A 21,451-nucleotide genomic window follows, 5' to 3' on the forward strand; every position below is an offset into this window, starting at 1 on the left:
TCTCATAGTTGGGATCATACAGTATGTAGACTTCTTAGATTGGCTTCTTTAATTTAAAATATTTATTTAAGGTTTGTCCATGTCTTTTATTTTTTAATTGAGGTGTAATTGACATATAACATTATAAGAGACTGAGGATTTTTCCGGTCAGGATGGTGGCATAGGTAAACACTGTGCTTGCCTCCTGTTATGACCACATCAAAATTACAGCTAAACTATAGAACAACCACCCTTGAGGATCACCAGAAGTCTAGCTGAACAGAAGTTCTATAACTTAAGATATACAGAAAAAGCCACCTCGAGAATGGTAGGAGGGGCAGAGACTTGGAACAGACTGGTCCCACATCCATGTGTGACAGTTCAAAATCGGGAGGGATATCTGGATATCTCGGTTGTGGAGGCCCCCCCTGAGGAGTAGGGGTCCCAGCCCCACATCATGCTTCCCAGCCCAGGGTTCCAGTGCCAGGAAGAGAAGACCTCACAACTTCTGGCTGTGAAAACCAGTTGAGATTGTGGCTGAGTTAGACAGAGGGTGCCTGCAGTCCCAGGCATTCCTCTTAAAGGGCCTGAGCACGGACTTACTCACTGATGGACTCACTCCCTTTGAGCTCCAGCACTGGGGCAGCAGCTTGAAAGACACTAGGGACATACAGTCAGCCCCTGCACCACAACTCCACTGTAATCATGGCTAGTCCTCACAACCAGTCAGCCCAAGGGTCAGCCCCTCTCATTGATGTGCAAACAGCAACCAAGGCTCAATTACAATAGGAGAGCACATACAACCCACCCAAGGGACACACCTGTAACACCCGGCTCAGGTGACCAGAGAGACTGTGCCACTAGGCCCCACAGGACACCTACTGCATAGGTCACCCTACTAAGACCAGGAGACATAGCAGCTCTACTTAATACATAGAAACAAACAGGGAGGCAGCCAAAATAGGGAGACAAATGTCCCAAATGAAAGAACAGAACACAGTTCCAGAAAAATAACTAAACAAAATGGAGACAGCTAATCTGCCAGATGGAGAGTTCAAAACACTGATTATAAGGATGCTTAATGATCTCAGTGAGAACTGCAGCAAAGAGCTAGGAAAATAAAAATGGAGATAGAAAACAAAGAACCAGAAGTAAAGAATATAATAACTGAAATGAAGAATACTTTACACAGAATCAATGGTAGATTAGATGAAGCAGAGGATCAAATTAGTGATTTGGAAGACAAGGTAGCAGAAAACACCCAATTAGGATAGCAAAATGAGGATAGTTTAAGGGGCCTCTGAGAACATCAAACATACCAACATTCACATCATAGGGGTAGCAGAAGGAAGAGAAAGAGAACAAGGAATTGAAAATCTATTTGAAGGGCCGGCTGAGTGGCTCAGTTGGTTAAGAGCTCGCTCAAGAGTTTGAGCTCTGAGCAACAGTGGTTCGAGTCAGCCCGAGCTGAGCAGCCGTGAGCTGCCAACAGGTGGCGGGATGGCTCAGCTAAAAAAAAAAAAAATCTATTTGAAGAAATAAGGACAGGAAACTTCCCTTACCTGGTGAAGGAAATAGACATACAAGTCCAGGAAGTGCAGAGTCCCAAAGAAGATGAACCCAAAGAGACCCACACCAAGACTCATCATAATTAAAAATAGCAAAGTTAAAGACAAAGAATCTTAAAAGCAAGAAGAGAAAAGCAGTTAGTTACCTACAAGGGAGCTCCCATAAGATTGTTGATTTCTCTACAGAAGCTTTGCAGGCCAGAAAGGATTGCCACAAAATATTCAAAGTGACAAGCAGGTACCCACAACCAAGATTACTCTACCCAGCAAAGCTATCATTTAGAGTTGAAGGACAAATAAAAGAATTTCCCGGACAAGAAAAAGCTAAAGGACTTCATCACCACCAAATCAGTATTAACAAGGAATGTTAAAGAGACTTTTTAAGAAGAAAAATAAAAAATATGAATAATGAAGTGGCAGTAACTTCATATCTACCTACAATTACTTTAAATGTAAATAGATTAAATGCTCTAATCAAAAGACAGGGTGGCTGAATGGATAAGAAAGCAAGACCTTACATATGCTGCCTACAAGAGACTCACTTGAGATCAAAAGGCACACAGAATGAAAGTAAAGGGATGGAAAAAGATATTTCATGAAAATGGAAAAGGGGAAAAAAAAAGCCGGGGTAACAATACTTACACCAGACAAAATAAACTTTAAAACAAAGGCTATAATAATAGATAAAGAAGGACCCAGTAATCTCACTTCTGGATATTTATCTGAAGAAAATGAAAACACTACTTTGAAGGGACATGTGCATTCATATGTTCATTGCAGCATTATTTACAATAACCAAGATATGGAGGCAACCTGGGTGTCCATGAATGGATGAAGAAGAGGCGGTACATACATACAGTGGAATATTACTGAGCCATAAAAAAGAATGAAATCTTGCCATCTGCAACAACATGGATGGACTTAGAGGGTATTATGCTGAGTGGAGTAAGTCAGAGAAAGACAAGTGCCCTATAATTTCACTTAATATATGGAATGTAAAGAAAAGAGAAATGAACAAACAAAACTGAAATAAACTCGTAGATACAGAGAATATTTTGATGATTGCCAGATGAAAGGAGGGTTAGGGGGATGGGTGAAAATGGCGAAGGGATTAAGAAGTACAAAGTGGTAGTTGCAAAAAAGTCATGCAGATGTAAAGGGTAGCATAAGGAATATAGTCACTAATGTAATTACTGTGTGGTGTCAGATGGGTACTAGATTTACCAGGGTGCTCACTTCGTAAGTTATATAAATCTCTAATCACTATGTTGTGCACCTGAAACTAATATAGAAACTAATATAATATAGTATGTCAACTATAATTGAAAAGAAAATTATTAAAAAATATATTAAGTTTCAGGTATACAATATAATGATTCAATATTTGTATATAATCTGAAATGATTACCACAGCAAATCTAGTTAACATCACCGTACATAACTACAAAATTTTTTTTCTTATGAGAACTTTCAATATTGTCTTAACAACTTTGAAATGCGCAATACAGTATTATTAACTAGTCACTGTGCAGTACATTACATTTCTCATGACTTATTTATTTTATAACTAGAAAAAATACCTCTGACAACCATCACCCATATTGCCCACCTCCCGCTCCCCTCCCTAGCAACCACCAGTCTGTTCTCTGTTTTTGTGAGCTCATTTTCTTTTTTTTTTAGATTCCACATATAAGTGAGCTCATTCGATACCTGTCTTTGACTTATTTGACTTAGCATAATGCCTTTAAGGTTCATTCATGTTGTTGCAGATGACAAGATTTCCTCCTTTTTTATGGATGAATAATATTCCATTTGTGTGTGTGTGTGTGTGCGCACGCACGCGCGCACAAGGGTGCCAAAAAAAGTATACAGATGACTTTTATTCATCTTTGTTATCGTTATATATCGAATATTATGATTTTAATACAGTTTTTTCCTTTCTTAAAATATGTATACATTTTTTTGGCCCCTTCTTTATACACACAGAGACATACATTTTCTTTATCCATCCATCCATCAGTGGACACTTCAGTTGTTTCCATATCTTGACTATTGTAAGTAATGCTGCAGTGAATATGGGGGTGCATATATCTCTTTGAGGTGGTTTGTTTTGTTTTGTTTTTTGGATAAATACCCAGAAGTGGAATTGTTGGGTCATATGGTAGTTCTATTTTTAATTTTTCAAGGAACCTCTATGTTGTTTATTTATAGTGGCTGTATCAATTTACATTCCACCAACAGTGCACAACGGTTCTTTTCACATCCTCACTAACAATTGTTACCTGTTTTTGATTATAGTCATTCTAACAGGTGTGCAGTGATACCTCATTGTGGTTTTGATTTGCATTTCTCTGATGATTAGTGATGTTGAGTACCTTTTCATGTACCTATTTGGCCATGAGTATATATTTTTTGGAAAAATGTCTCTTCAGATCCTCTGCCCATTTTTTAATTGGGTTATTTGTTGTGGTTTTTTTGTTCTGTTTTGCTGTTGAGTTGTATGCATTCTTTATGTTTGGATATTAACCCCTTATCAGATATACATATGATTTGCAAATATCTTCTTCTGTTTTGTAAGTTGTCTTTCCATTTATTGGTGGTTTCCTTTGCTGTGCAGAAGCTTTTTGGTTTATTATAGTCCCACTTACTTATTTTTGCTTTTGTTGCCTCTTAGGTAGGAAAGCACCTGTTCAAGAAACTGAAAGGAATCCAGTCTGGTTAAAGTATTGCAAGTAAGGGAAGAGTCACATAAAAAGAGCTTGGAGAGAATCAGAAAAGAGCAGGAATAGATCATGTTGGGTTTTGCATGTCATGTAAGGAGCACAATGGGAAGCCATGGGAATGTTTGAGCTCACCTCGGGAAGAGTGTACAGAGGGAAGAGAAAGGGTCCAGGGCAGAGCCACCAAGGTCAAGAGGAGGAGGAGGAGGACCTCATACGAGTGACTGAGAAGGAGTGGCCAGAGATGTAGACAGAAAACCAAGAAAATGTGGTATCGTGGAAGTGAAAAGAATGTAGTTTATCAAAGAAGAGGGGCTGTCACCTACGTAAAATGCTGATGGGAGGTCAGTAAGATGTGGACAGGAAAGTGACCGTTGGACTTGGCTGCGTCAGGGTCATTGATAAAAGCAGACATGTTAGAGCTGTGGATACAGAAGCCAGAGTGTGTGAAAAATGGGGAATAGGTTGAAAATGGGATAGGAAGTGAGGAGATGGAGATGGCTTTTTCAAGAAGTTTTGCCATGATGGAGAACAGAAAAAAATTTGTAGCAATTATTAGATGAAGGTGGTGGTTTTGGATGAATTTTTTTTAAGGATGGTAAGTACTTACTATTGCAGTTGTGTAATGTCATGAATGATCCTTTAGACAAGTTGTTTTAGGAGAAGAGGGATTGATCAAAGGAAGAGAAAAATCCTAGGGAAGGCCAGAGGGATAGGATCTATTCACATGTTGAGAGTTTCGTCTTCAACAGGGGGAAGGAAGAGAAGGTGGGGACAGACAGAGATAGGTTTATGGATGTAGTGGTGAGAGCATGAAGAAATTTACGTTTGCGTGGCTCATACTTCATGTAGAAAATTTAAACATTGAGAGAGGTGAGAAAAGGATAGATGATGAAAGTTTGTAAAGGAGAAAGGGATAGTTACCTTGGAGTGGGAAATAAAGCCTAGTAGAAAATAGAAATTTTGATAGCCCTGTGAGACTTGGTATCAAACTTTCAGTCAGTTTATACTAGTACAGTTCTGACTTCGTAAAACAGGGTCAGTATTTGTCTTTGGAGACATTGTGAGCTTCTTAAATTATCTTTGCAATATAAACAATTTGGATTGGAGAGGCAAGAAAAGCTGTATAGGGCCAGTCTATGCTGCCATCTGTCTATCCATTTCCATTTATTTGTTCATTCATTGATTCAGTGAGCATTTAGTTATTGCTTAGTGTTCTGTTGTTAATCAAAGAGATGCAAAAACATGTAGAAGAATGGCCACCCTATTAACATTTGCTGCCCATGTTTCTATAGATGACAAAACTTTAATATATGAAATAAATAACAAAACCATTACAAAGATGCAAATGCTTCCCAGTGGGAAGCAGGTAGATGATAATGATGGTGGTAGGGGTGGTGAGGAGAAGGAGATACTTAATACTTACTGAGTGTTTACCATGTGCCAGGCACTTTTCTAAGTGCTACTTATATAATTTAATATACATAACACCCTATGAGGTAACTATGAGGTATGATAAAAAATTACAGTGAATGTTTAAATTAAAAAACTATTAACAGTAAAAGACACATTGTCATTAATCCCCCTCAAAATACTTCCCCTCTCTTCGAACACACTTATCCCATCGTTCTTGCCACTTTTTGAAGCAGTTCTGAAAGCCCTCTTTCGTGAGTGTCTTTAGTTGTGTTGTAGCTGCCTCAATGTCCTGAATCATTTTGACTTTGGGGAAGAGCCAGAAGTCGCACGGTGCCAGATCTGGTGAATGAGGTGGATGAGGACACACCGTAATGTTTTTATTTGACAGAAATTGCCATATACCAGAAGTGATGTGTAACACGAAGTGGAGCATTGTTATGATGGAGGATGCTTTACAGGCACACTTTATAAAGCACACCTTCTCTTAATCATAGTGCACACCCTACTGACTGCACTGAACAAGTTGAAACTTGGCACACACTGTTATTAAAGTTTGATGCGCCGCTTCCCGTATTACGGATCCCTTCCTTTCCATTGGCTGGCACTTGGCAGCAGCATTCACCATGTTTTCTGATCACGCCTCATAATCCACATTTCACAAAGTGATAAAATAGACCTAGAAGGATTAAGTAACTTGTTTAAATCACACAGCCAATAAGTGGAGTTAGGATTCAAACTGAGGCTTTTTGACTACTATAGTCAAAGCACACTCCAAAGCTATATACAGTGGTTTGAGGAAAAAACAGAATAAGGGAGTGATGAATTTGAGGTCCTTAATAAGGGCTACCTCTCTAGCAATACCTGGACTATGACCAGAGTTCCTGAGCAGCCAGCTAAGAGGGAAACAGAAAGGAGCTAACATTTGTTTAGTATGTACTCTGTAATTTGTTTATCATCTAATTTAATCTTCCTAGTTAACCTATGCAAAAGGTGATATTATCCCTATTTTACAGTCAAAGAAACTGAGATGGTGGAACTAGGAACCAACCAGGGGTTTTTTTTTTTTGGCTGTATAACTCACGATCTTTTCCTGTAAATATAGTTGAGAGAATAAAAATAAAACAGTGGTTTAAATGGTGATTTTTATGTTATTTTCTTAGCATTTATGTCTACATTTGTACCATGTTTTCGAAGGACGTTTTATACTTATTTCAAAAAGAAAGGTGAAAAATGGTATTTTTTTATTTTATTAGATGGCAATTTCTTATTTTAAATACATTTTATGTTAAGTTAGTTGCAATTTACTTTTTAATAACTTGAAGTACAGTCAGTTTGTTTAACATTCACGAATTTTGGTAATGAATACAGAATAACCTTCATAAGACCCTGACATAAAAGCTCATTAAAATAGTCTTGGTTTATAACTTCACAGATCGATTTTCTCAAGGTTTGTTTGTCCTCTGATGTTAAAACATAGCCACTGGTGGTTCTTCTTGGGAAGCGGAGAAGTAGTAATTACTTACACTGAAAGTTGGTTGAAATGTGGTGTTAAGAGCATTTTAAAGAGCAGTAGAAATCAGATTTCTCAATAAACCTAGGTTCAGAATAACCTCACAGCCATTTACGAGCTTATTCATGATCTTGGGCAAGGTACTTTCATCTGTGAAATAAAGGTGATAATAGTTAACTTGCATGGTTATATATGATAAAGGTCTGTTGAATGAGTGAATTACAAGCATTAGAGGTAATAAATATGTTACCTAGAGTTGTGTGTAGTGGATTATCCTTAAATGGTAACATATTTTAATTATATCATTATTGGAAATTGACTGTAGTTTCTTTGTAAAGTATTTTTGTTGTTGAGTTGTAGAATTTTTTATGTATTCTAGATATCAATTGCCTATCAGGTATCCAATTTACAAATATTTTGTCCCATTCCATAAATTCCCTTTTTATTCTATATTGATAATCCCCTTTTTACTCTATATTGATAATCCCCTTTAATGCACCAAACTTTAAAAGTTGTTTTTTAAAGATTTTTATTGGGGAATTGGGAGAAGGGGAACAGACAAGATGCTGTCTTTTTGTTCTTCAGTCTAGTTGTGGAGGACGTTGCTTCACTGGCCCAAGTAGGCACCATCATTACGCTCTTCCCGGGCAAGGCAGATCAGTCGCCGGCTTCTGGTGGCTGCTCACAGTGGCTTGAGGGCTGCTCACACTGGCTGCTGGTTACACACGGTAGCCCATGGCAACCCACTGCAGCAGGGGCTGCAGCCTACGCGTCGCCGGCGACTCACAGCAACCCAGTTCCAGGTTGAGCTGTTGTTCAGCATCTTAGCTGTAGAGGGCAGTGTCACTGGCTCTCATATGTAGGATCCGAACCGGGGCCCTCTGGCATCCCAAGCCAGCTCTTAACCAACGTGCCACTCGGCTGGCCCCAAACTTAAATTTTAATGAAGTTTAGTTTACCTGTTTTTTTCTTTTGTTGCCTGTGCTTTTTGTGTTATATCCAAGGAATAATCACCAAACCAAATGTCATGACACTTTTCCCCTATATTTTCTTCTAAGAATTTTATAGTTTTAGCACTTATATTTAGGTCTTTGATCCACTTGGAGTTTTTGTATATGGTATAAGAGTTCAGTTTCATTATTTTGAATATGAGCATATACATAGTTTTCCCAGCACCATTTGTTGAAAAGACTGTTCTTTCTCCATTGAATTATCTTGGCATTCATGTCAAAAATCATTTGACTGCATATGTGTGACAGTCTATTTCTGGGCTTTCTGTTTTATTCTGTTCTTTATGTCGGTGTTTATGCTAATATTATGCTGTTTTGATTACTGTAGCTTTGTAGTAAATTTGGAAACCATGAAGTGAGAGTCTTCCAACTTTGTTGTTCTTTGTATGAGTAAAGGAAACCAATTTGAAAAGGCTGCATACTGTATGATTTCAACTACGATATTCTGGAAAAGGCAAAACTGCGGAGACAGTAAAAAAGATTTGTGATTACAGGGGTTAGTGGAGAGGAAGGGATGAATGAATAGATGGAGCACAGAAGATTTTTAGGGCAGTGAAACTATTGTGTATACACAGAGTGCTACAATGGTGCATACATGCCATTATACATTTGTCCAAACCCGTAGAATGGACATCACCAAGAATGAACCCTAATATAAACTAGGGACTTTTAGTGATAATGACGTGTCAATGTTGGTTCACTGATTTTAACAAATGTACTACTCTGGTGAGGGATGGTGATAATGGCGGAAGCTAGGCATGTGTGGGGACAGGGATATCTGGGAAATTTCTATACCTTCTGCTTAATTTTTTTGTGAACCCAAAACTGCTCTAAAAAACAAAGTCTATTAAAAATATTATTAAAAATGGTAATTCTGCTTGGATATTTGATAGTAAGAAATTGTTAAATTTTTTGGTGTTTCAGTGTTATTGTTATGTTGAAGTAATCCCTGTGTTTCAGAGATATATACTGAAATATTTAAAGATGAAATGATATCTGAGATTTATATCAAAATGATTAAATGGGAGAAGAGTTGGCTTTGATAATTGTTTCACCTGGGTAATGGGCACTTGGCAGTTTGTTATTCTGTTATGTCTACTTTAATGTGATTTTCAATTTCTCTAATAAAAAGTTTACAAGATGAAAAATGGCCAGAATATGATGATGAAAATGGGGATATGTTTTAATTGCTTGCCTTTTACAAATTAGTACTTTTTAATTCACACTGCAATAAAACTTACAATGTAATATAAGTGTGTTATTTAATGTTAAATAAGGTAATAATAGGATATATTAAAAAATTCATAGTATAGTAAAGGAAATGAGTCTGATTACTTTCAACAAGTTTAAGGTTTTATATTGCATGTTGTTTTCTTACAATTCTGATGTTACATGTTTCTGTTTGTATAGCCTGACTTGGAAATAAAGTTGAAAAGTTAAATTAGAGACCCTTTGTAGCACTTCCTGTGATATATTCTTAAAGCGACTGTGATAATTATTGTTTTCAGTTAACAACAGTAAAGATGGAACAAGTGTTTAGACAGGCAAGGTTGGAATCTGAAGTGCTAACTCTTACTACATTGATTTTGGTATTTTCTAATTACGTTAGCAAGGGTAAATAAAGTACTGTCCTGCACTTCAGAATTTTTACAAGTTTTCACTGTCACGGGTCTTTGTGAATAGTTGGATATTGGTCTGTCACAAGCACTTTCCAGTTTTTTTGTTCTTGCAAGGCAGTTATTTTTGTCATAATTTCAGGTCTTTTTGAAGACCTGGGACATCATTTTTTCCACTTTCTAATTTGGAAAGAAATAAGTGAGCATTTGATGATTTGAATTTTCAAGAATTGCAAAGGAGTAAGTGTTATTCACACTGTAAGGGTATAAATAGGCACAAATGATACTTGAGTTTAAGGCTTGTTCATAAATTTGGCAGTAGGATTTGTTATGTGGGAAGTCACGAGTGGGAAATTTTAAAAGGAAAGGAAACGGTAATAAGGGCACCATCATACATTTATATTACGTGCTATATTTTACATGTATTACCTCACTTAATACTCATAAAAGCCTTCTGAGGAGAATATTAACATTTCAGTGTTACAGATGAGAAAAAACTGAGGTTCAGAGAGTTTAAATTATTCCCTAAAGTCATTTGGCTAGTGAATGATAAAGTTGAGACTGGAACCCAGAAGTGCCACATTAAATAAAATTACGTGTAAACACACAAATGGAACATTTTAACCATTACTTAGCTGGAACATTGTATAGCATATGTATTATAAATCATCATAATTTGTCTCATTCAGTTAGGTCATACAGATCCTGTCAATGAAAGGCATTCATAACCGTTTGGCCTATAAAACTTGAGCCCACTATTAATAAATTGCTTATTTATCATCGTTCAAGTTGTGAATTTGGCCATGTATGATATAGCCCTTCCCAGATAAGCACACATTAATGTTTGTTTCTCTATTCAGATAGTCATTTATGCAATAATTTTACTAATCAAGGAAGTAATAAACACATTTATCGAGTACCTATTTTATTTCAGGCACTGTAATATCAGTATTAAAATACTTTAGTCCATTGTTCCACAGAGTTTATATTCTAGTTTGGGAAAATGGAGAATAAGTTAAATAAATGCAGTAAATTGCAATGGATTGTGTTGTAATAATAAAGGTACATGGTATGATAGTTTAGCAGTATAATAAGTTTATGTGTACAAATACTTGTGTGTAATCCTCTTTTCTTTTTTCCAAACCAACTTTACTATTTGACTCTGACTCTCTAGCTCAGAGAACTGGGGAAGGTACTTAGATGATGTTTGGAATGTGGTGGGATATTTTTGGGGTTGTTACTGGGGTTTGTCACAATGACTGGGGTTGCTATTGGTATTTAGTACTCTGGGACCAGGGCTGTTAAACATCCTGTGTTAAACAGGACAGTACTGCCCAGTGAAGAATTGGTCCACCTAAAATGTCAAGAGGGCCCTTCTTGAGAAGCACTGACTAACCTGGCTCATGGCAGGCAAATCCAGTAGTATCTAGTAATTTTAAATTCAGGATTATTAATGAATTTACATCTCTTAGATTCTGCTTACCTTTTCCATTAGATTTAGGTACTAATTGAGGCATTAATATTAGTGACCTGAGGATCATATTGCATCATAGTCTTTGTCTTTTTGAGGACAAGGGCCAGTGTTTTCAGGTCTCTCTTCTATTTTATATTGTGGTACACTGCCTGTGTCAGTCATAGGCACTGTCCAATGTTGTTTTTGTGGTTTATGTACCATTCAATGTCCATATAGTTGTCCGTCATAGGTGAACCCACAAAACAGCATCCTGTGCCATGTCCTCACCATTCTAGGTAGCCTTTTGTCAAGTCATACACTTCTCAAACTAACTTCTGTGCTTTTGACTATTCCAAGCTCTACAGAGATACTTTTTGTATACATCTCTTTGTACATGTGGAAGTGTTTTGTAGGACAAATCTTTAAAATTGCTTGTGCTGAGTCAAATGGAATGAACACTTAAAATTTTTAAAGATATTGCTAAATTAACCTACCAATTTATGTTACCACTAGCAGGGTATGAAAGAAAGTTCCTCTTTTCTCTATACCCTCGCCACCATTGAATAATATCAGTTTAAACAAAAACTTTTTTTTTATAGATTTAACTTTCCTATGTAAATCTGTAATCCACCTGGGACTGACTTTCTTGCCTGGTGTAAGGTAGAGGTCCAGTTCATTCTTTTCCTTTGTGAAAAATTACTGACACCCCATTTATAAATAATCCATCCTCCTCCCCACTCATCTGCAGTGACTGCTGCCTATTTATTTATTAGCTGAGCCATCCTGTCACCTGTTGGCAGCTCAGCAGCAGCTCAGCTTGGGCCAGGCATCGAACCGCTGTTGCTCACAGCTTGCACTCTAGAATGAGCTCTTAACCAACTGAGCCACTAGGCTGGCCCTAAATAAAAATTTTTTTTGCTTGTACTATTGGGGGAAAAATCTCATTCTTTTAATTTTTATTTTCTCATGAGTTATATTTAGTATATATTTATTGACTTATATTTATTTTTCTGTGAATTTACCTGTATGAATTTTTTGTCTCTTTTTCTTTGAAGGTATTTGTATATGATTAGTTTATTGAAGTTCCTTATATGTAATAGATCTTTGCTCTTTGTCCATTATATATAATTCAAATATTTTGCCCAGTCTATTATTTTATTTTTTGTGATGCTGTTGTAAATGGAATTATTTCTGTAATTTCTTTTTCAGATTGTTCATTATTAGTATATAGAATTGCAACTGACTTTTCTGTGTTGACTTTGTATCCTTCAACTTTGCTGAACTCATTAGTTTTAACATTTTAAAAAATTTTTGTGGAATCTTTAGGGTTTTCTACATACAAGATCATATAATCGGCAAACAGATAATTCTTTAAATTTCTTTTTTTTTGCCTAATTACTCTGGCCAGAACTTCCAGTACTGTGTTGAATAGGAGCAGTGAAAGCAGGCATTCTTGCCTTGTTCCTGATCTCAGAGGAAAAGCTTTCAGTCTTTCATCATTGAGTATGATGTTTGCTGTGGTTTTTCCATATATGGACTTTATTATGTTGTGGTGTTTTCCTTCTCTTTCTAGTTTTTTGAATGTTTTTATTATGAAAGGGTGTTGAAGTTTGTCACATGCTTTTCCTGCATCAATTGAGATAATCATGTGGGCTTTTCCCCTTCGTTCTATGAATGTGTATTACATTGATTGATTTTTTTGTATGTTGAACCATCCCAAATCCATTCTTGTTCCCCTCCATTTTTTCCCCCACACTGTAGCCATGCAGATCTGATCATGTCTTTCTCTTTGATTAAAACAGTTAAGTGATTTCCCATTGCTGTATTAAAAACCAAATTTTAATAGAACCCATAAAACTTTTGCTTGTTCTGGCCTCTTATTCCATGTATCCCTTAACTCTCAGGCTTCCAGCCACATTAACTTTTTTACTTCCTTGGTGGAGCCATCCTCCTTCCCCTAATGGGACCCGTGCAGATGCCATTTTCTCTGCTTATTATTCGTTCTCTTCTTAGTACCACTTTATGCATAGAAAACTTTCACCTATAATTCTGATTTTATCTCTTGTCTTTTCCTAAATAAAACCTTTCCTGACCCTGCTAATCTAGGTAAAGCCTAGATTACATGATATTATTTTACCATATACTTCTTTTGAAGCAAGCAATTTTTTTTTTTTTAAGATTTTATTGGGGAATTGGGGAATGGGAACAGACAAGTTGCTGTCTTTTCGTTCTTCAGTCTAGTGGAGGATGTCGCTTCACTGGCCCATGTTGGTATTATCATTACGCTCTTCCAGGGTGAGGCAGTCGCTCGCCGGCCATTGGAAGGCCGCTCATGGCGGCTCATGACAGCTCACGAAAGCGCACGCCAGCTGCTGGCCATCCCCGCTGCAGCCTACACCATCGCTGTGACTCATGGCAGTCCAGCTCCAGGTCGAGCTGTTGTTCACCATCTTAGCTGTAGAGAGCACAGCGTCACTAACTCTCATGTGGGATCCGAACTGGGGCCCTGCTCAGAGCTGGCGTCCCAAGCCAACTCTTAAGCAACATGCCACTCAGCCGGCCCTTGAAGCAAGCAATTTTATATTCACTTGTGTGATTATTTGATTCTTCATTATAATCTCCATAGACTGTTAATTCCACAAAGACAAGGGCCATATCTGTTCACTGCCCCACCCAGTGGGATAGCGTGGTACCCAGCACATAGTCAGGCTCAAATATTTGTGGAATAAATGAGTAAATGATGGCTTCTTGGTTTTACCTCTTGATTAGAAGGGTTATCAAAGGATTTCAGGAAGATTGACATGATTAAATTTACTTTTTAGAAAGTTCTCTCATTTAGTATTTGTATGAAATGAAATAAAAAAACACATCTGAAGATTAGGAGGACAGATAATTGATTATGATGGTTTCTAGGCCTCAGATAATAAAGGCCTGAATAGTGGCAGCAGCATTAATGATAGCTAGGAAGAGATGGGATTTGGGGAGAACTATTGGGTTGTCGGAAAAGTCATGATGTATTTTTTCTGTGTTTTTCGTTGCAAAAATGTGTCATGACTTCTGACAACCCAGTATTTAAAAGGGAAAACTAACAGGACTTAGTGACTGACTGGACGTGGTCATCATTAAGGAGAAGGAAAAGTCAAATCTCAAAATGAAATATGTGTATTAGTACGAGGCAGTATTACATAGTGGGTAAGAACAGAGTCTTTGGAGACTTCTGTAACTTACTAGCAGTATGACTGAGCAATTTTACTTAACATTTGCTTCTTTTACTCTGTTAATTATAAATGAGTGTCTTCATAGAATTTTTGAGGTTAAAGTTGCTAATAGATGCAAAAAGTGCCGAGTATTCATACAGTTTGCTGTGAACTTGAGCAAGTCATTTAACCATTCAAAATCAGCTTCTTCTGAGAGAAAAAATAAGATATTCCCTGTTCTTCCTATATCATATCACAGTTACTTTGAGAATGCAGAGCCTCTAACAACTGTAAATTGGCAATCACAGTAGTTAGATCTATTAATTTTACCTAATGGGAGAGGAGATGATCTCTCTCACTTTGTGTTGAATATGACTTCATCTCTTGGTTCATCTTTGTAAAATATAGGATACATCTTGGCCATAAAAACTGGATTAGTAGAATTTACCCTACTGAGAACAGCTTTCTGCCGGTATGAAGTTCTCTGTAATAAGTGACTAATGAGTTCTTAAGAAAATAAATCTTAGCAGGGAGCTAAGGATATTCTTGTTGCCTGGTGTAGAAGGGGAAGGGAGGTAAGATTATCAGGAGCCAACCCTGGAAGGTGGAAGTAAGGTGCTGGAAGTTGGCGTGGCCAATCTTTGGTTGCCTGCTCCAATTTCCTACAGCTGGGGCGGTGCTTACTTTTATGATGGAGTTGTATATTTTTATCTTTCTTGGCCTTCATAGCAAACCAATGAAAACAGCCATTATGATTATTCTATACATAAGTAGTAAAAAAACAAGTTAAAACCCAGAGTTCCTAATCTTTGTTTATTTTACCCTGCCATATTACCTTTCAACACAGAAATAGCAGATGTAACTATAAATACCTATGTTATTTGATATTGTGTATAGGAGTTTTGCCTAAGGGCAGCTCAGATTTTTTCCCCCCTGCTGTGTATTTGCTGATCTTGGCTAAGATTTTTATTTTCAGCCAACACTTTCACTTTCCTCATTGCTAGCAGATATGTAATCTTAATACTCTTGCTTTTGAATTGGGTCTTGTGCCCAGCTTTCTCAACTTCATTTTCTTTTGAAGTTTTTAGTGTTGTAGTAATAAAGTTCCCTATCAATCAGTGTTGGTCACTATTGGTTTACTTCCTTTACTGGTTTACTGTGATCCTAAGTAAATTTAGTGTGTTCTTTTTCTTGCAGGTTTTCTGTGCTTCCTGCTGTAGCCTGAAATGTAAACTGTTATACATGGATAGAAAGGAAGCTAGAGTATGTGTAATCTGCCATTCAGTGCTAATGAATGGTAAGTATTAAAACAGGTTGAATTCACAGTTATTGAGAACAAGAGAATTTCTATGAAAAGCCTGTTTTTTTCCTGCCTTTCTCTACAAGTTGCTCATCTGAAATGTCATAACTTGAACTGAAAATATTGAGCTAAATTTTCATGTTTTGAAAATATCTTAGCATTTCAGAATTTCTCTGCCTAATTTAATGAATGAATGCTAAAGTCAGGTAAGTTTTGCAGGAAGTGTGGACGTTCTTGTGGAAATCTGGTTCTCTGTGGCTGTTAACATTCCTGCGAAATGACCAGAGTGGGATGGGGGTATTTATTTATTTATCAATAATTACATATATAATTTTGATCACTTAGATGATAAAATATTAAAATTGGGCTGAGGTTTTCCTTTCAAGGGAAGTGATCTTTCTAGGAAATACCTTAATAACTTAGAATGTATTCTTAGTAATACCTTGTTTCATTCATCTTGTTGAAAATAAATATTTTAGCATCTAGGATCAAATAGAAAGCTGCATTTTTCTATCAGCTATCTCCTTGATGCTACTTAGATTTGTTGTAAGGATAATGGTTTTGAATGCAGTTGTATGGTAAAAGAATATGACCAGGAGAAGGTAAATACAGCTTGATATTCAGTGTTCATCCTTTGCAGGATTGGAAATGAATCCAAGGGCATTTTAGTTAAACAAACAAAAACCACCAGAATATTCTTGTACAGAGATACAATAAAATTGATCAGGCTATAGTATTTTCTCTTTGAGTACATCTTTGTACAGTTGTCAGAACAATTACTAATAGAGATAAAATGTTGAACTTGGACACCACTGCTGTCTGTGCCAGGATAGTGTGCCTCCTGGAGGCTGGAACTTATCTGCCTGAGGCCCCTCCTGCTCTGTCTGTCTGCCTTGCTCACAGTGATGTTTTCCTGTTGCTGGCTTATTAACCTGTTGCATGTCAGTTAATATGATCTGTTCTAATCTCCTATGATCCACCCAATTTCCTCCCATTTCTGAATTCTTATAATTTTGATCAAATGTGTATTCATTCTCTTTACTCTTACGGGTCATTTTTTAAAATGGTCGTTATTCCACTCCTTTGCTCAATTGGCGATTTTTATTCCTGCTTTCATTTTTGGACCTATATCCACAGATAAGAGCATGCTGCTTAATTACAGCACCGAATACCTCTTTTATTTGATGAGATCTTTCAACTTGATAGCTTTTTTTTTTTTAACTTGGCATAGCTAAAGATGAAGGAAATGGCAGAAGATTCATACAGAATTCTTACTTTTTATTAAGCCAAGGATGCCCTTAACGGGATCCTAAAATAATCTACTTTTCCTGGTTTTTTCCAGTGTCTTTCCTCTTGCATGGCTTACCCAGGTCTTTTACTGAATATTTAATTTGATGCTTTTCAGTGTTCCCTATCCTTTTTCCCCTTTCTCCTTTTCTCTTCCCGCCGATGCTTTCAAAGGAACATAGCTGTTGTTTCTAGCCTTGTCCTGTAGTTTGGAGGGAATAAATATTCAAAATCTTACGTATCTTTCTTTGATGTTGAATGAGATTTTTAAAAAGATATTCAAAAATTGGGTGGTTTTTATTCCTGGGCATGTGATATTACCTGAACCTGGAAGATAAAATTTGATATCTTTCATTTCTGTAGCATCTTTCATCCTATTTACTTTAAAGACAACAGTTGATATGTCAATATTTAGTTAGTAAAATTATAGAATATACAAAATCTTAACACATTTGTGATCATTTATATTTGTCTATGGCACTTACATGATATTGGCACATTTTCATGTTCAAATGGGTCCTGTGCTTTTGAGACACACCAAAGATGTGAAATGGTTGTTTTTGCTGGTTACTTCTACTTAGGACCATGACTGCACAAAAGCAGAATTCGCAAAAATGTTCAGATGCTTTCTCCTGAGCTTTGGGCTTCAGAATTTTTCAAATGAGATTTTACCTCAATTAAGAAGAACAAAAAAGTCTAGAAATGGAAAAGAAAAAAAAAAAGTCATACAGTGGAGTTATGCTGTTTTAGTCCCCGATTTTGATTTTTGATAGAACTTTAAAAATGCATTGAATATTAACCCCCCTCCCCCAAACGTCTAAATGCTATCCCAATTGCAGATCTGTAATAAGTTTAATGTCGTTTCACTTCCCCTTAAGGGAATGTATGGTCGGTCTCCTTTAAAGAAGCTAGGGCCCTAGTTATTAACCTCAGACTGATCTGTATCAGAAATACCATGTAATTCTCATTTGTTGCTTCCAAATAGTTTACTTGACTAAATGGTCTCCTTTATTGAATAAAATCACCTATCTCCTTAATACCTTCACTTTCCTCATTGGAGGAAGAGACATGCTATGAATGTTAATGAGGAGGAGCTGCATTATTTATCCAATATTGTGGAGGTCTTGATGTCCATATTTTGCAATCCATTCACATTGATTGTGTCTGTATTTGCTTTAGCTCAAGCCTGGGAGAACATGATGAGTGCCTCAAGCCAGAGCCCTAACCCTAACAATCCTGCTGAATACTGTTCTACTATCCCTCCCTTGCAGCAAGCTCAGGCCTCAGGAGCCCTGAGCTCGCCACCTCCCACTGTGATGGTACCTGTGGGAGTTTTAAAGCACCCTGGAGCAGAAGGTAGGGGATCATGTGCTATTCTCTCTCTGAAACGGTGCTGATGTGATTTTACAGCACAAATCTTTAAAAACACTGCAGATAAGTCCCTTTGGATGGTTATTAAAATGGAAGAACAAGGTGAGAAATGTGTTGAGACTATTTCTGGGCAAGTAAAGAATAATATTGTATTGCCTGATATTTTGGAGGCACCTCTGAAATTATGCTAATCTCTCCAGTTTAAGAATGGAGTAACTACATTGCTTATACTTGAAAGAGATACAAATTTGAAATCCGCCTGTAAAATCCTAACCTCATGCCTACCTTAATGTTCTTCGTAGGAGTTCAGTAAGTGAAAGTCCTTCCTTCTGACCAGCTTTTGAAATATAGTGTCATTTTGTCTTTTCATTTTAATCTATCTGTATAAAAATATGAAAATATTGTGTTAGGTACATAGAGCTTTATAAAATTCAGAACTTTAATTCTGATTATGTCATATGGTAGAAAATTATAAGCTCAACTTATTTTAATTAATATATCTATGATATTTGTCAGATAAAAGGCACTTTGTAAGTTCAGGGCATTATCAATAGTAAAAGTAACAATTACATAATTCCTTAAAATGATCTTGTCAGGAAGTTTCTCTTGATAATTAAAATCAGTCTTTCATTAATTTTATGTCTTTTTGTCTAGTAATACTCCCTTCCCCTTGCTAAACAGCCCTCCTCACCTTTTGAAGATCAAAGACTTCTATTGATATTATCATATTCTTTCCCATTTTCCTCACTCTTCGGATCCTCCCTTAGTCATATTCCCTTCTATTTTTGAGTTCAGGCTTTCTTTCTTAAAATCTTTATTCTCTTTACTTCATTTGTAGTTTTTGTTGTTCTTCCCTAGAATCTCTTTATTTTGGCTGTTTGAATTGATTTCCAAAACTGGATTTAAAGAGATTATTTCATCAGACTCAGTTTTCCAGCTTTCCCCTGTCCTTTTACTAAAATGCCAGCTACCTTTGCACTGCCAGATCAGTCTTTTTCTTCTTCAATTACACATTAGCTGAAGATCTGGTCAGTTTGCTTCCCGATTCTTACAAATCTGTGCCAACTCTTCCTTTATTAATTAATAATTCTTCAACATTCTTTAGGGCATCTTTTGCCCTTTAAAAATACCATAGCACTTTTCCAGATATTTAATTCCTGTGGAAAGCTCATACTTTTAGATGTGGATGTCTACTGGATATATTTTCCCCCACTATTAATTTATTTCCTAGCACTTAAAAACCCTTCCGTAATTTCTCTGTTAATGATATGGGACAGAGTATGGGACATAATCATAGGTGTATTTAAGAATTCTTAATATTTAAACCAAAGTGTTTTAAATCTTTACACAGAAGTTACAGAAGTAAAGTATATTTAAATGTGTATTTTATTAATTTGTGACCACTTTTACACACAGTTACAATTCTGATATTATTATAAGATGCTAAATAGTAATTTTTTTTTTTTTTGTACATCTGGATTTGGTGACCTTCTCTTCTTTGATGTTAGAAGTCCTACTGATGTCACATTGATGCCTGTTTTATTTTTCTGGCTCCTCAAGTGGCTCAACCCAGAGAGCAGAGGCGAGTTTGGTTTGCTGATGGGATCTTGCCTAATGGAGAAGTTGCTGATGCAGCCAAATTAACAATGAATGGAACTTCCTCTGCAGGAACCCTGGCTGTGTCACATGACCCAGTCAAGCCAGTGACTACCAGTCCTCTACCAGATGAGGTAAGAAAACAAAACGGCAACTAAAAGTAAGTGCTTAATTTACTCAGTGTTGTGCTGCCCCTGCCTTTTTTGTGAGTTCAGTGACCTTTCTGTGGAACCCTATAGGTTGTGGATACAGTTTAGTGCATGTGTGCGTATATAGGGGTAAAGTAAATATCGCAAAATTGGTTGATCTTGTTTGCTCTATATTGCAAGTTTTTTTCGGGAGAAAGATTCTTATGAAGATTGTTCTCAGGTAAGCTCAGGCTACCGCTTTAGCTAGAGGTCATGCTGGAGGGAATTCTGGTGCCTTGTATTGGTTTTCAAACCATGTTCCCCAGGTTCTGTGGTGGCCTCTCAGGAGTGCCATGGTTAGGAGGGGCCAAGCAATATGAAGGGGCTGAGGAATCCCTGTGTTCCTTTCTCTTCAACCTGAGTATCTTCACTTTTTTCTTTTCTACCTGTTATGTTTCCATGGAAGATTTTTTTAAAAGGATTTAAGTTTAAAAATCAGTTGAAAACCACTGACTGGTGGAAGACTCATATATTGTTTACCTAAGGAAACTAGCTCATACTATGCTGTCATCTTACCATGTCTCTGTAGGCTATCCTAGTCACAATTTTGGGGCTAATGGGATTCTGTTTCCTTAGAGCCTAATTTTCAAAAGGGAATAAATACCAGCTACTTTTTTTGGAGTCAGTGAGAAAACAGAGTCACCTAGTGCCAAAATTAGAAAGTATCCAGATAGGATCCTTTTATACAGTGGGACCTTTTCTATTACCAACTGCCCCCTTGAATTTGGTGGTCAAGGCAATAATAAGGCAATAATAATTCCAACTAAGTAAATGTGTCCATCAATTTTTTTTTTTAATAAAACGAGGATCAAAGTTTGGATGAAGTTTTTGCTCTTAAAGTATTCATAGAATTGTTAGTTACTATTTATTACATTTATGTTTAATAATTTTTAGAAATTTATATAATTTGTGGGTATGGTTGTAAGTGAAATTTGCATGTTATTAAGATTAGATTTATTGACATTTCAATTTGGTGAAGGAACATTAAACCATGTCATATCTATCTTCAAATATTTCTAAGCCTATTTTTTGGGATTTTTCAATGGCTGTAGAGGGCAGCAGCCAGAACTACTATCTTTTTCTTTTCTTTTTTTAAAAATTTTATTGGGGAATTGGGGGAGGGGAACAGTGCTGGGGAATCTGGGGAAGGGGAACAGACAAGTTGCTGTCCTTTTGTTCTTCAGTCTAGTTGTGGAGGATGTTGCTTCACTGGCCCAAATTGGCACCATCATTGCGCTCT

General features: G+C 36.7%; 1 protein-coding gene across 4 annotated transcripts in view; it reads left to right on the plus strand.

Annotated features, from left to right (window-relative positions):
• Positions 1–21,451, plus strand: part of ZFYVE9 (zinc finger FYVE-type containing 9) — a 109,614-nt gene that overhangs the window by 19,149 nt on the left and 69,014 nt on the right. For 3 of the 4 annotated variants that reach the window (XM_019625959.1, XM_019625960.1, XM_019625961.1), the window contains 3 exons: positions 15,667–15,766; positions 18,236–18,412; positions 19,988–20,157. In XM_019625959.1, coding sequence (XP_019481504.1) covers positions 15,667–15,766; positions 18,236–18,412; positions 19,988–20,157 — 447 coding nt within the window. The remainder of the gene's footprint in view (positions 1–15,666; positions 15,767–18,235; positions 18,413–19,987; positions 20,158–21,451) is intronic. The other variant, XM_019625962.1, reaches the window with a different exon arrangement.

Source organism: Hipposideros armiger, unplaced genomic scaffold, assembly GCF_001890085.2.
Source record: "Hipposideros armiger isolate ML-2016 unplaced genomic scaffold, ASM189008v1 scaffold_646, whole genome shotgun sequence".
Classification (NCBI taxonomy): domain Eukaryota; kingdom Metazoa; phylum Chordata; class Mammalia; order Chiroptera; family Hipposideridae; genus Hipposideros; species Hipposideros armiger.